The sequence below is a fragment of the Tenrec ecaudatus genome, chromosome 5 (genome assembly GCF_050624435.1).
Source record: "Tenrec ecaudatus isolate mTenEca1 chromosome 5, mTenEca1.hap1, whole genome shotgun sequence".
Lineage (NCBI taxonomy): Eukaryota > Metazoa > Chordata > Mammalia > Afrosoricida > Tenrecidae > Tenrec > Tenrec ecaudatus.
The window spans coordinates 158538141-158553499 of NC_134534.1; the positions used below are offsets into that span (position 1 = coordinate 158538141).

The 15359-nt window shown below is 37.9% G+C and overlaps 1 protein-coding gene across 2 annotated transcripts in view; it reads right to left on the reverse strand.

The window, feature by feature from the left end:
• Window positions 1-15359, reverse strand: part of DYNC2I1 (dynein 2 intermediate chain 1) — a 100202-nt gene that overhangs the window by 47263 nt on the left and 37580 nt on the right. For both annotated transcript variants that reach the window (XM_075550161.1, XM_075550160.1), the window contains 2 exons: window positions 8872-8974; window positions 1687-1816 (listed from right to left, as the gene is read on the reverse strand). In XM_075550161.1, coding sequence (XP_075406276.1) covers window positions 1687-1816; window positions 8872-8974 — 233 coding nt within the window. The remainder of the gene's footprint in view (window positions 1-1686; window positions 1817-8871; window positions 8975-15359) is intronic.

The following is a 15359-nucleotide window of genomic DNA, read 5'->3' on the forward strand; positions in this document are numbered from 1 at the left end:
AATTCTGTCTCCATGAAGAAGATACTTAGTAACAAATATGATTACACCACCCCAGAAACCTCTTAAAGTCGTATGAGTCAGGCATTTACAAGGTTAGAGTCCACAAGAAATGTCACTAAGAGTTAGCCATCTGAAGGTCAATTCCCAGTCTGCGCCACCCTACTTTAAAAGTTGCTCAAACAGAGCTGCCCCATCAGACTTCATCACATTTATTGATCTTACACTTGGCTTTTAAAAGACTAATTATCAGCAGGATCGAAATACATGACTGAAGTAGAGATATTAACAAGAGGCATTTCTATTGGCACAGAAGATACACACGAATACTTTCCAGAAACACTGGTGTGTGTTTGACAAGACGGGTCAGCCACACATTCAGGACACCGGCAGCAATAATACTTCATCACTTAGATGGGAGAATCTGGATTAACTATCGATACCCCGACCTTCCTTCGTCCTCCTGTTTCATGCCACTTTAAAGTTTTATGCTGACATTTCGTTCTTAATAAAGAAAGCTTTGTTACCAAGGGCTTTGAGATGAGGAAACAAGCAAGGTCACAGAGTGAGTCAGCAGCAAAGCCAAGATTAAAACTGTCAGCTTCTTGAGTTTCATGCTGTCGCCCTCTTCCAATTAAGAGAGTATTATTTATTGACTATATTTAACATATCAGGTTAAGAGTGATGCTACTCACTGTCAGAGACATTACAAAGAAACACCTCACTGCCATTAGTCCATTCTGACTCCCTACAGCCCTACTCACAGGGTGGAACTGGCCCTGGGGTTTCTAAGACTGTAAACCTTTGTGGAAGCAGAAAGCCTCCTCTTTCTCCCACGGTGCTAGTGCTAGTGGTCTGGAAGGGTTGGTCAGCTCTAAGGAAAAGGTAAAGCATGATTCCTGACTTCAAAACACCATCCAGCCTTGTTGGGAAGTTGGACTATCAATGACTAGAAACTTGATAGGGAAGTAAAACATGGCAAGGGATGACTTGTATCAACTGTGGAGTAAAAGACCAAATTCAGCATTAAGTCATTAGGAAGGAATCATAATGAGAACAGGCCTTGGATTTGAATAGCAGTTAGGTAAGTAGAGACAGGAGCAGGAAAGCATGTTTGCACACTGAGCTCGAGATCAGCGAGAGAAACAAGTTAGAAAAACAAACAAGATGTGATTTTAGATATTACAGTACATCCAGAATTGGGAGAGATCTGGAATATAATAACAGCAATAGTTAACCGATCCTGGAATTATATAAGAATTCTATACAGATGAGTACAACTGCTATATCCTTACCAGAAACCAAATAAAAAATTCTAAAAATCTGACTTTGTTTGACCTTAAATAAAGCATAAAGTTGTATTCAAATGTTAGAAATGTAACCCTCCCACCTATAGATCATGTTTTGAAGGTTCATTTATCAAAGGTCCGAAATGCTTTTAGGAAGTCTATGTAGATTTCTTATTTCCATAATCTCTCTGGGTTGATAAGTGCCTGTGATGAAAAGATGTCCCCCCTGCCACCCACTGCCCAGGGCCTTCCCCCTCCACACACCTGCCTTTTTAAGGCTTTATCCTTCATAGACTGTTCCCAAACTCAAATATTATGGAAGAACATACATTTAAGCATATATTTGCTTTATTACATTTTAGTTGCATTTTATCACTTGGTTAATAAATCTTGCACTAACCTGCTTCGTGTTTTTTTTCCCAAAATTTCTTATATACATGTCATATTCATTTACTGGAGGTAGATCCAAGAGAGAGAAAGTGATGGAAAAATCTAAGTCAATTAGCCGAAGTAATTTTGTACTGCGTGTCCTTTAAAATAAATTGGAAACAAAATAAAAATTAAGTTAAATAATATATATATAAGGAAGTTGTAAAGGACAGAAAAGTCAGAACCCTCTGATTAGAAAATACACAGGCTATTGTCAAGGATCTAGTTTTTATTTGGCTGTGAATCTACTTATTTAATAATCTATTGTTAAAAACAACTAAGTAAAAGTCAGTCATGCATGAGCCAAAGATAAAAGTATCATGAACTAAAAATATAACTGAGACTATAATTCGGTATAACTGAGGCTTAAATAAAAATCACAATACATACTCACATGCTTAGAATTGTCATAAAAAATGTAATTCACTTTGATTTTATAAATTCATATGTCACAGTTAGAGAATTTTTTGTGATTACACTACAGCAGCAAGTAGTACAGCTTTTCAAGTACATGCTTTGCTTTTTCAGACTACTTTTCTTGAGATTGTGCTGGGCTGTTGTTTTTTTGCTGTTATTGAGTGTCACCAAGTTGATTGTGACTTTTCGTGACCATATAGGATAGAGTAGACCTGCACCCAAGGATTTCCAAGGCTAGAATCTTCACAGGAATAGATTGCCAGATCTTTCTCCTATCAAGTCTTTGGTAGTGGGTTCAAACTCCCAATCTTCTGGTGAGCAGCCAAGAGCTTAACCATTGCACTCCCAGGGCTTCTCATGAGACCACACTTTCATTTTCCGTAGAACTATGGCCTTCATCTGCACTGGCACTGTTAGCCATCCCTGCTACTTGACACAATGCTCTTGACTGGCTACCAAAACACTACATTCACTTTTCCTCCTGCTTCACAGATCGTCCCTTTCAACCACCTTTGGTGGTTCCCGCTTTGCATTCAGACACTCGCGCACATGTATTAATTTCCTTATCTTCGTCACCCTTGCCTCACTAGAATATAAGGTTGGCAAGGTAAGAAATTTCAATTGCATTTACTAATATTTTCAAGGACCTAGACAATGCTTGGCCTAGTGTTGGCACTAGACAAATATAAGTTGAATGAATGAATGATTCTTCCAACATCCAGATATCTCAATTACTTGATTTGTTCGCTTCTACTCAATTCTCTCCTTCCTTCTCCAATATTCATGGTCTTAGTGGCATAGCAGCCCTTAAGAATAGGGCTGCTAACCACAGGTCTGTAGTTCAAAACCATCAGCCACTCTTTAGGAAAAAGGATTAGACTTTCTAATCCTATAAAAAGTCACTGCCTTGAAAATCCATACGAACAGTCCTACACTTAACCTATAAAGTCACTATGAGTGGAAATGAACTTGATGGCAGAGTTTGGTTTTACTAAAAACTGCAACATTTCCATAATCTTAATCTTTTACCACCATCTCCTAAATTTCCAATTTATTGCCTTTTGTAGCGCAATGGCATCCTGGTGGTATAGCTGTTACTCACTGGCCTGCTAACTGCAAGGTTAGCAGTTCAAAACCATCCGCTGGTCTGTGGAAGAAAGATGAGGCTTTCTACTCTCATAAAGAGTTGTTTGTAGTCTCTGATCATTAGCCATAAGAAAAGTTCAAATTAAAACTAAGAGATGCCATTGAACACCCTTGAGGTTAGCCCAAATCAGAAAATCAGAGAACAACAAATGTTGCTGGGGATGTGGCAAGCTAGGAACTCTCCTCCATTGCTGATGGTTGTGTAGATACATACAGCCTCTGTAGAAAAAGATCTGGAAATAGTTAAAGAAAATAGAAATTTATCTACCTTATGATCTGGCTATCCCTCTACTGGGCATATACCCCAAAGACGTAAGATAGAGACCACAACCAGTTGTCTGCGCTCCAATGTTTATTGTGGCCCAATTCACAATTTCAAAGAATTGGAAAAGCCTAAATTTCCATCAGTAGAGGAGTGGATTAGTAAACTGGCACATGCACACAAGAGCACTACGCACCACTTAAAAAAGCACTGATGAGCACATGGAGCATGTCGGTTCATGTAAAGAATTGGAGGAAATTATGCAAAGCGAGATCAGACAACCATAAAAGGTCAAGTATAACATTAGTCCCCCGAGGTAAGTTTAACCAACACAGTGGGTATAGAAGAAAAGCCACTTATCTCACAATATATAGGTTCAGGTACAGGCAGTTGGGTGGAATATATTAATCCAACACAAGGAAGGGAAAAGAGGGAAAGGGGGAGGAGAAAAGTGGAGGAGAGGGAGATATGGCATGGGGAGAGCAGGGCACTAACCCACCCAGGGGGTGAGTATTGGTTATGTCTCCACAGAATTGGGAGTGTGCACACAGACCCCACCACAGCGCACCATGAGGGCAACATAACCACGTGGAGAAATGCCTGAAAAGACTGGGTTACAGCAGTGGTTCTCAACCTTCCTAATGCCACGACCCTTTAATAGAGTTCCTCATGTTGTGGTAACCCCCCCCCAACCATAAAATTATTTTCATTGTTACTTCATAACTATAATTTTGCTACTGCTATGAATCAGGCGACCCATGTGAAAGGGTCGTTCAACCCCCAAAGGGGTCGAGACCCAGTTTGAGAACCGCTGGGCCCCAATCAAAGCCAAACTGACCCCCTCCCTAGAAGTATGCACTACAGAGGACAACACTAAACCTGCAGGTTGGGGAGAGGGGCCACCAGCCTACTATGCTTACAAAGAAGCAAATCAAGATGGAAAAAGAGAAAGGGACTGTTGGTCTAGACCCCATATTGGCATACCAAGCCCGAAGGATGATACCCCTGCATAGAGCTGCTAGGGCACAAAGAGGACAGCTCAAGACATGTTGTCCTGTTGATGGAGCTTACCACCACAGAAGACAATAATGGGACATAGCAGTCTCAATGCCCATCACAGTGGGGTGAACCAAGAAGGGAACATAACAGATCAGCAACGGAAGCAAAGCAAAGCCACAAAGCCCCAAAAAGCCTCCAAAATAGACTTAAAACCAGGAGGGGCAGCTCCCGGAATTTCCCCAAGACCAGTGGGGAGATAGTCATAAAAGGTCAGCAGACATACCTGGAATCATGTATATTTTTTTCTCCTTTTCTCTCTTTTAACAAATCTTTTTGTTTGGTGTATGTTATTGTTGGCTTTCCTACTTATATAAGTTAGGCATGGGAAGCAAGCTCCAAGATAAAGCAACAGGACTGATGGTCTCAGAGGGGCTTCCAGGAAGAAGGAGGTAGGGGAAGACAGAGGACCAACTAGGGAATTAAAATCACTAACAAGGAGAACATAGAGAGCCTGGGAGTGTTGGAGCAACAGCAATCTAGCTGAGAGTAAGTACTAAGAGGCAGAAATAGGGAAAACATGATGGTAGGACAGGAGGGAGGTAAATGGAAACAGAGGAACAATCTAGGAACCAAAGCTATGGATAGAGGCATAAGCATAGGAGCATACATATGTAAATACACTAATTCATAAAAATAGAGGTATTGGTCTATGTACATATATTTTTACATGGCAATATACTGAGATAGTAAAAGGACTATGGGCCTCTGCTCATATCCTCCCTCAATACAAGAACACTTTGTTGTAACAAACTGGCATCCTGTAATCCTCACCCCCCTGGCATAATTGCTGAAGACAAAATGGGTGCATTAGCAAATGTGGTGAAGAAAGCTGATGGTTCCCGGCTATTAAAAGATATAGCATCTGGGGTCTTAAAGGCTTGAAGTTAAACAGGCAGTCATCTAGTACAGAAGCAACAAAGCCCACATGGAAGAAGCACACCAGCCGGTATGATCATGAGGTGTCATCAGAACCAGGTAACAGGCATCTGAAGACCCATAAGAAACAAAAAAAACATATTGAGAATGAGGAGAGTCAGATCAGCGACCCAAAGCTCATCTGTGGACAATGGGACATCTCCCCACAGAGGGGTCACAGGGAAGTGATGAGTCAACCAGGGCACAGTAAAACACTGATGAAACACACAACATTCCTCTGGTTCCTTGCGGCTTCCTCACCCCTCACTATCATTGCCCCAGTGCTGCCTCTCCCTTTGACTGGACTGGAGCATGTACACAGATAAGATATAAGAGCTTATGACACATGGAACAGGAATGGGAATAGTGATAGCAGAAGGCTAAAGGGAAGATGGGAGAAGAGGAGAAGCTGGAACCCAACACAGTGATCAACACATAACCACACCACCCCCTCCAGGGGGACAAACACAGAAACCATGGGGGATGGGAGACAGCAATGGGTGTAAGATATGAAAATAATAATAACATAATTTATCAAGGATTCAGGAGGGGAGGAAGGAGAGGAGTTGTTACCAAAGGCTCAATAGAAAGTAAATGTCTAAAAAAGAATGATGGCAACATATGTACAAATATGTATGATACAATGGATGCGTGGATTGTTATGAGTTGTAAGAGAACCCAATAAAATGATCTTTTAATAAAATAAATAAACAGTTGTAGTTTCGGAAACTTACAGGGGCAGTTCTACCATGTCCAATCGAGTCACTATGAGTTGTAATTGACTGGATGGCAGTGAGTGTGATTTTGCATTTGGGGGAGGGCACAGTGGTTAAGTGCTCCAGTGGAAAGCAACAGTTTAAACCTATAAGTACTTTAGGAAAGAAATATGTGACAGTCTGCTTCCACTGAAGTTTATAGTCTTGAAACACCTATGAGGCACTTCGTCTGTTCTATAGGATGTCTGTCTATGTGATGTAACTAACTCAATGGGCAAAGGGTTTGGTTTTCTGGTTTTGTTTTGGTCTTATATCTCCAACAATCATAGTGAAACATATAATCGATGAACTCTACTACATATCTAAAATCTCTTGCTACCTTCATTAAGGTATATGGTGTGAGATAGGGATCCAGGGTAATTTCCATCCATGTTCTTGTTCGGTGCCATAGAGTCAGTTCCTACCGCTAGCAACCCTATACACAACAGAACAAAATACTGTACCACGTGGTCCTGTGCCATCCTCACAATTGTTCCTATGCTTGCGTCCTTTGTTGCAGCCATTGTGTCCATCCATCTCCTTGAGGAACTTCCTCTTTTTTGATGCCCCTCTACTTTACCAAGTATAATGTCCTTCTCCAAGGACAAATGTGGTAGTTACACAATTTCATGTCAACTTGATAAATAAGATTGAAAGGGTGTTGTCTGTCAATCAGGTCACAACCTGGTGATCCCACCTTGTGGGCTTGGCCTTCTCATGAGGATTCTGGGACTTCCTCTCTTCCTCCTTGGAAGCAGGACACACTCTCTGCTTGCCATTCCTGTTGACAAGTCACATGGAGCCACGCTGATGGCAGTTAGAGCCCTTGAGATGCATGCACTGCCATTGGACCCAAAGGACTTTCCACCCACCACCCTGTGATCTTCCTGCATTTGCCATCATTGCATGTGGTGAGAGTGTAAAGAGGAATGTGTGGGTTAATATCAGACTTATGGGCTAATAGTGAACTTATGGACTGGGCTGGGATGTTTTATTGATGCATAATTACTTCTTGATATAAAGTTCTCTCTTACATATATATGAGTGTCTCTGGGTTGTTTCTCTAGTCATCTGGACTAACAAAACTGCTTTCTCTTGAAATCATGTCCATAGAGAATTAGATGTCTTGCCATCCTTCCCTTTAAAGAACATTCTGATGGCACTTCAAAGACAGATCTGTTTGTCCTTTTGGCAGTCCATAGTACTTTCAGTGTTCTTTGCCAGCACAACAATTCAAATGTATCGACTCTTCTTTGGTCCTCTTTATTCAATGACCAACTTTCACATGCATGTGAGGTGACTGGAAATATCATCTTGCATCAGGTATAACTTTTTGTATCCATACATAAATCCAATTTTTTCAGCAACATTCAATGAAAAAATGATCCTTTTCTCACAAGCTTACAGTGACCCTACGTTCTAACAGTGGGCTCATAAAGTTTTCCTCCATTTGTGACTGACTTATCTCACTCAACATAATGTACTCCAGGTTCACCTATGTTATGAGGTAGATAGACAGCTATCTGTTTTTTCTCTAATTTCTAATTAGTTTACTAAATTTTTATCTAGTGGTTTAAATGTCTCTGTGATTTTATTTTTTCCTGTTTGCTTTTACCCTGAGAAAATGTCAACTTTTCCAAGAACTTCTTAGCTAAGCATGTGCATTATACAACATCTAACTAACCTCCTAAGATCTGTCTAGTACCAGTGAGGAAGGAATGCAGACCTCCCCCCAGAACTGGCTGCAGAATACCATGGGGTACCATTGCCCACTACTGACGCTGATCTTGCTCTATCTCTTCTCTCTGTAAGCAAAGCACTGTTTCACATCTTTCTCTGCAGCCCTGACACCTGCAAGCAATAGAATGGGTTGGCATCTTAGGACTGTTACTTATAGGGATAGGCATTATTATGTTCACAGCTACCCTCCCTGGTAACATGTGTCACTAACTCAACAGTAAATTTCTAAATTAACAGCAATTAAATGCTTGAACTTCTGAACCTGGTCGGTCTGGGTTCAAATTTCAACTATTCCATGAACTAGAAGTTGGCCTCTACTCTCATACTCCCAACATAAGAAATGAATTGTATGAATTACAGAGCTAATGCATGTAAAGCACAGTGCATAAAAGCACAAAAATCAGCATTTAATACATACTAACTACTATTAATTCTTGAATTATTACTTGTTTCTTCAGCGTCTTCATCAGAAAAGACAATGTTTAATTTACACTACTATAAAAATTAAATTATACTGATTGCATCTAAATGAGATCAACATCACCCAGAAATTACATAATAGGGCTAGACTCACTCTATATTTAAGCAGAGTTTCTGGCCCATTAGCTTAGTAAATGCATGATTTTAATTTGGGCTCTAATAAAAGTACTTCAGGAAAAGAGTATGTCATTGAACCTTGAATTTAACTACAAATACTAAATATCAAGCATATAGTATACAGCAGCATACACATTTGTACTATTAATATACTATCAAACCATCCAGAAAATGTAATATATAAAAGAGCATAGTCAATTTTGAAAAGTAATTTTTTAAGTGTGTTAAAATCACATAATGTTGGCAAATTTCCCAGTACACTTACTTTTGCTTAAGGGCCTGATTCCGACTTTTTTGACGGTGTGAGGCTGATACAAAATCCATGAAAATTCCACAGACAGGAGTTCTAGATGGGGAATTGCTTGCATCTGTACAAAATAAAAACGCTGGTTTTGTGAAACATTGAAATATTTCTCCAAAACAAAAAAAAAGTCTTATAGTAATACAATAGAAGGATATACAAGGGTGAATATAAAAATCATTGCCAGTAGGGTTCCAATAACTTGCTGTTATTGTTAGGTGCCCCAAATTCCAATTCCAATTCATATCAATACTATGTACATGAGAGAGAGGCGCAGGGCGTGGGGGGAGGCTGCCTAGTCCTACATAAGCTATTCTCATAATATGTATTATATTTGAGCCCATTGCTGTAGCCACTGTGGTAACCATCTCACCAAAGTTCTTCCTCTTTTAACTAACCATCTACTCTATCAGCCATGATGTTCTTTTCCAAGGACTGGTCTCTCCGAATAACAAGTCCAAAAGTGAGTGAGATTAAGTCTCACCATCCTTGCATCTAAGAAACACTCGGGCTATACTTTTTTCAAAAGAGATATGTTTGTTGTTCTGGCATTCCAGGATACTTTCAATATTCTATGCCAACAGCATAACTCAATTGCATCAATTCTTCTCCATTCTTTCTTTTTCTTTATCCAATATTCATGTGTGTGTGAGGTGACTGAAACTACGATGGCTTGCCTCAATTGCAACTCCAATGCTCAAGACATCTTTGACTCTTAACATTTTAAAGAAGTCTTGTGTAACAGTTTTGCCCGATGCAATATGTCATGTGATTTCTTGGCTAATGCTTCCATGTACACAGAATTCCGGATCCAAGTAAAATGAAATCCTTGACAACTTCTTTTCTCTAACATTGTGCTGTCTATCAGTCCAGCTGTCAGGATTTTTGTTTTCATTGCATTGAGCTGCAATCCACACCAAAGACTGCAGTTCTTCAGTCACCCTTGCTTTCAGCAAGCAAGAAAGTGTCCACTGCGTATTGCAGGTTGTTAATACACCTTCTTCTAATCCTAATGTCAGACTTCATATAGTCCAGCTTCTCAGATTTGTTGAGCATGCAGATTAAATGAAATGGTGAAAGGATACAACCCTAGCATACACTTTTCCTGATTTAAAACCACATATTATTCCCTTGTTCTGCTCCTATGGTTGCCTCTTGTTCCATGTACAGTTTCTGAATGAGCACCGTGAAGTGTTCTGGAATTCCCATTCTTCACAATGTTTCCCATAGTTTCTTATGATTCAGAGTCAAATGCCTTTGCAGAGTCAAAAAACCCACACAAATAAATGTATTTGGATATCTTCTCCTTCAACAATGATCCACCCGAAGTCAGCAATGGCATCCTCATTCCATTTCCTCTTTAACTCAAGGTTAAATTTCTGGCAGCTTCTGGTTGGTGTAGTGCTGTAATCATTTTTAAACTGTCTTCATCAAAATTTTATTTGCATGTAATATTAATGATAATGCTTGAGAATGTCTACATTCCAATGGGTCAAATTTCTTTGGAATGGGCACAAATATGAATCTCGTCTCGTCAACTGGCAGGTAGCCATCTGGACATAGATGAGTGAGTGCTTCTAGCACTGCCACAGTTTGTTGAAACATTTCTATTGGTATTCCATCAATTCCTGGAACCATGCTTTTGCTAATGCCAGTACAGCTTGTACTTCTTACTTCAGTATCATTGGTTCTTGATCAAATGCTAACTCCTGAAATGGTTGAATGTTAAATCTTTTTTGGTACAGTGATTCTGTGTATGTCTTCTATCTTCTTTTTTTTCCTTCTTCTATCTTCCTTTGATGAATCCTGTATTACTCAACATCTTACCAAAAGAATCCTTCAATATTACCACTCAAGACTTGAATTGTTTTCTTTAGCTTTTTTCAACTATACTAGAGAAATGTTGAAAGTGTTCTCTTCTTTTTGCTTCCTAAGTCCGGGTCTTTGTATAGTTTACATTAATATTTTACTTTGTCTTTTCAAGTTGCTCTTAAAAATTCTGTTTAACTCTTTTACTTTATTATTTCTTCCGTTTCACTTTTGCCACTCTAGGCTCATGAGCAAGTTTTACAGTCCCTTCTATACCCATTTGAGTCTTTTCTTTCTGTCTTTTAAATAATCTTTTGTTTCCTTCATGTATGGTGTTCTTGATGTCATCTTACAACTCATCTGTTCTCAGTCATTAGTGTTCAATACATCAAATAGGTTCTACAAATGGTCTCCAAATTCAGGTGGGATGTACACAATGAAATAGTTTGGGCCTCATGTACTTGATTCCACTTTCTTTATCTTCAACACAATCTTGCATATGCACAGTTGATAGTCGGCTACACAGTCAGCCTCTGGTCTTGTAGCTAATGCTATTGAACTGCTCCATCTTCTCTTCCCACAGATGTAGTCATTTGATTCCTTTGTATTCCAATTGGTGAACTGCATATGTATATTCCCCTTTATGCTGTTGAAAAATGGTATTTACGTTGAGGAAATCATTGGCCTGTTGTGATCCACAAGGTTGTCACTGGCTAATTTTCTAGAGTAGAACATCAAATCTTTCTTCCTACTGTGTCTTGGTCTAGAAGCTAAGACTGAAGCTACGGAAACCTTTCCATCATGGGTCACCTTGCTGGTAGTTGAAAGGCCAGGGGCATAGCTTCACGTATCACAGCAACACACAAGCTACCAGAGTACAACAAACTGACAGAAGAGTGGTCAAGTTAATACATGAATGACTTTATTCCAAATAAAATGTGTATAACGTCTCTCTGATCAGCGGATAAGTTCTTTCAGTAATACACTTTTTTTAAGTCTCATTAGATGCCTTTTTTAAAAGGTCCAATTAAAACAGTGGGATCTGCTTGGCCAGTTCATTGAAAGGCAGAAAAGTTAGCTCAGACAGTTATTCCAAAGTGGTAATCTTGTTAGATTTTCTTGAAGGAAATGTACAGGCTTCTTATGAAGAACACCGAAAATTGTACTGGTAGACAAAAGGTCAAGCAAGGAAGTGTTTTTTTCCTATCATGACAATCAGCCTGCTCATTCTTCCAGAGTAGCAAGGGCGATCCTATGAAAACTTCATTGGAAAACCATACCCCATTTACCTATAGCCTTAACATTGCCCCCTTCATGCTTCTTTTTGTTACCAAAACTTAAATAAATAGCATGTGGCATCCTTGAGAGTGCCAGAACAGATGTTTTTATGTGATATAAATCAAAGGGCACCAAATTCTTTAGGGAAATTTTAGCGATATGGAAGTACCACCTTTAGAAGTGGATAGATAGATAGATAGAAATAAGTGGACAGACCAACAAGGAGGATATGGCAAGAAACAACAGCTTTGCATTTTGATGCTTTTGGTTAGTAAAGGTTTCTACAATTCAGTAGCAAGACTTTTTAATTTACCTTCATATAACAATTATACTCAATAAATTATTAGAAACAAATGATGTGATTAAACTATGGAATAGGATGATGTCTGGATTAGCTCCTAATAAAATACTTTGGAGGCAAAAAAGAAACAAATGAAATCAGGGATAACAATCTTCCACAAAGATTTAAGAAGTCTGTTTCAGAATTTTAACTTAACAGAGCAAGTATTTACTGATTATTTCATATGTCTTTAATACTATTAAAAGTATTATAAAATTTGAGAATTATTTAAGATACAGTCCTAGCTTTTATCCTTCAATAAATATTAAAGATGATAACCTAATAAGAGAATTGGGAGTGGAGAGCAAATGCCTTGAGAATGATTGGGGCAGGGAATGTATGGATGTGCTTTATACAACTGAGGTATGTATATGTATGGATTGTGGTAAGAGTTGTATGAGTCCCTAATAAAATGTAAAAGAAGAAAAGAGAAAAAAATGATTAGGGCAAAGACTGTACAGATGTGCTTCATACAAATGATGTATGTATATGTATGAACTGTGAAAAGAATTGTATGAGCCCCAATAAATTGTTAAAATAAAAAAAAAAGTTAAAAAAAAAAGAATTGGGACATGAATATAGAAAACAGCTAAAAATAAACCAAGTTCAAAATAATATTAGATTTATCATTAAATGGCTCAATAGAGTATAAAAGAAAGGACTAGGCAGAACATAAGCTTCATCAGAAGACTTAAAATTTCCCAAAGATGCTAGATTGATGACTAATTATCTGACTGATTAAAGTTTCATCCTATAATGAAAAATACCACCCACTATCTTGAAAATATATTAAAAGGTCATCACCTAACAAATATCAATTATCCCTGAAGTTCAACTCTTTCTCTTCTGAAAATTTGTGTAATTTCCTTCTTGTATTGGTCCATGTATTTATTAATTTATAATATGATTTCAATTACATGTTAATCTGATTTCTCATTTCTTTTGGACTTCTGTTCAAACTTAATAAAAGCAGAATATACAACCCTATCACCCTTCCTACAGCTTCTTACCCTCAAAACACTTTCACATATTTTACTTTATTTGATCCTTGCAACCATTTAAAATTAGGCAAGGGAAGCAGAGCAGTGTAGTACAGTGGAAGGTATTCTAGATTTCAAGTTGGAAGGTCTGAGCTCAAGTCCTAAAACAAGCCAAATATTTGCCTTATGACTGTAACAAGTTATTTTATCTCTGCACCTCTATTTTCTCACTTGAAGAAACATCTTCCTTATGGTATTATTATGAGGATTAAACCAGGTCAATTATATGAAAAGTAATCTACTAACCATAAAGTACTGTAAATATATTAAGAGATATGATTATTCCAGCTTTTAAAAAAATGAGGCAATTGGTAGGCTTACTTAATTCTGTTCCAAGTGTCAGTACTCAATAAATACTATTGACTGACTAAGTAAACAATTTACCTTTCGGAGGTGTATGAACTCTTTCAAACACCATGGTGTTAACGTTAGTGTACTGGAAAATGTTATTTATCAAATGGTTTCCTATTGTCCTGAAAAAGGATAAGGAGTGCAGTTTATAACCAAATAGTTCAATCATCACAGGAATAGGCTATTTTATTCAAAATAATAGAACAATGTCTAGGGGTAGCCAAATAGAGTAAAGAAAACTAATACTCTGTACAACCTACTATTATGATAGGATTAATAATACTTAATGTATATTGGTGCTAAGTATGTGTTGAGTACATGTACTTTACACATAATAACTTATTTAATTAATCCTCACAACAACCATAACGAAAGTCTTATGCTTGTTTTGAAGATAAGAAAACTGAGGCCCAGAGAGGTCAAGTAACTTCCCAGGATCACACAGATAAAACTCAAACCCCCCTGCAAAAAAACAGCTAGCAACTGATAAAGCTAGAGGATTTGAAAAAGAATCTGACTCCAGAGCCAGCACTATTGAGCACTACTATGTGTAGCCTAGTCTAGCTCAACAGGAAATAGAGCTTATGTCTGGGGTAGTGAATTCTAATCTTGCAAATTTGGGTAGTAATGATATATTAGCAAAGCACAAATGTTGAGACTAGATAATAAAAACAGATTGTTCAAAGAGATGCTAAGAAAGCAGGTAACAAGGGCAATAAAATTTTGCAAACTTCTCAGCAACTCAAGGACAAGCTTTCAATTCTGTCATGTAAATCCTACTTGTTGAAGATTCATAGAACCTCCCTGGTATCTGCCTACAAATCAGTGAGTGAAAAATCATTGACACTAGTTCATGAATCTCAGCCATTAAATACTACCAAAAGTAGTAGTACTAAATGCCACCATCCAAGACAGGTACCATGGTTAAATTTTTTTTTCTTAGCACTTAAAGAACAGTTGTACATTAAAAAACTATTCCATATATCTATACTCCCTTGATGAAAGTTTCTATTTATAATGGACACAAAATACGAGGGTAATAATCATATTGCCAAACCTTTAACTGCATTATTAATCAATAACTATAATTACTAATCATTATAATTAACATATTTATTTTGACCATTATAATTACTAGTAACTGATACTCTACTAGATGATTTATTTTAACATAGCTTGTTAATTAATTATATTTTAATATTATCTCCAGTGCTATTTTTAGTGCTAAGTTTGTTTGTTTTTTTAAATGTCACAGATTCCCATTTAGGTGATTTTAAAAAATTTTCTCCTACAATTAAATTAATTGTATCCAGATGCCAAAATTTTTTGAGCAAATACACTTCTAATTTCATTTGCAAATAAGGATTCAATTAGAAGTCCAATGTGTAACCCTTACACTGCCAAAGCCCCCTAATATACCAATAATAAATATTCATTGAGCACCTTGTATGTGTTAGGAACCCTAGTGTAACCTGGTGTAGCAGTTCAAAATCGCACTTCAAAAGCCCTAGAGGGTCCTTGGGAGAACTAGGGCCTTTCTAAAGAGTTAGTCTCAGAATCCCTCCAGGACAGCTCTAGCCCATCCCATAAGATCACAATGAGTCTGCATCGACTCAGTGGCAGTTAAGTTTTGT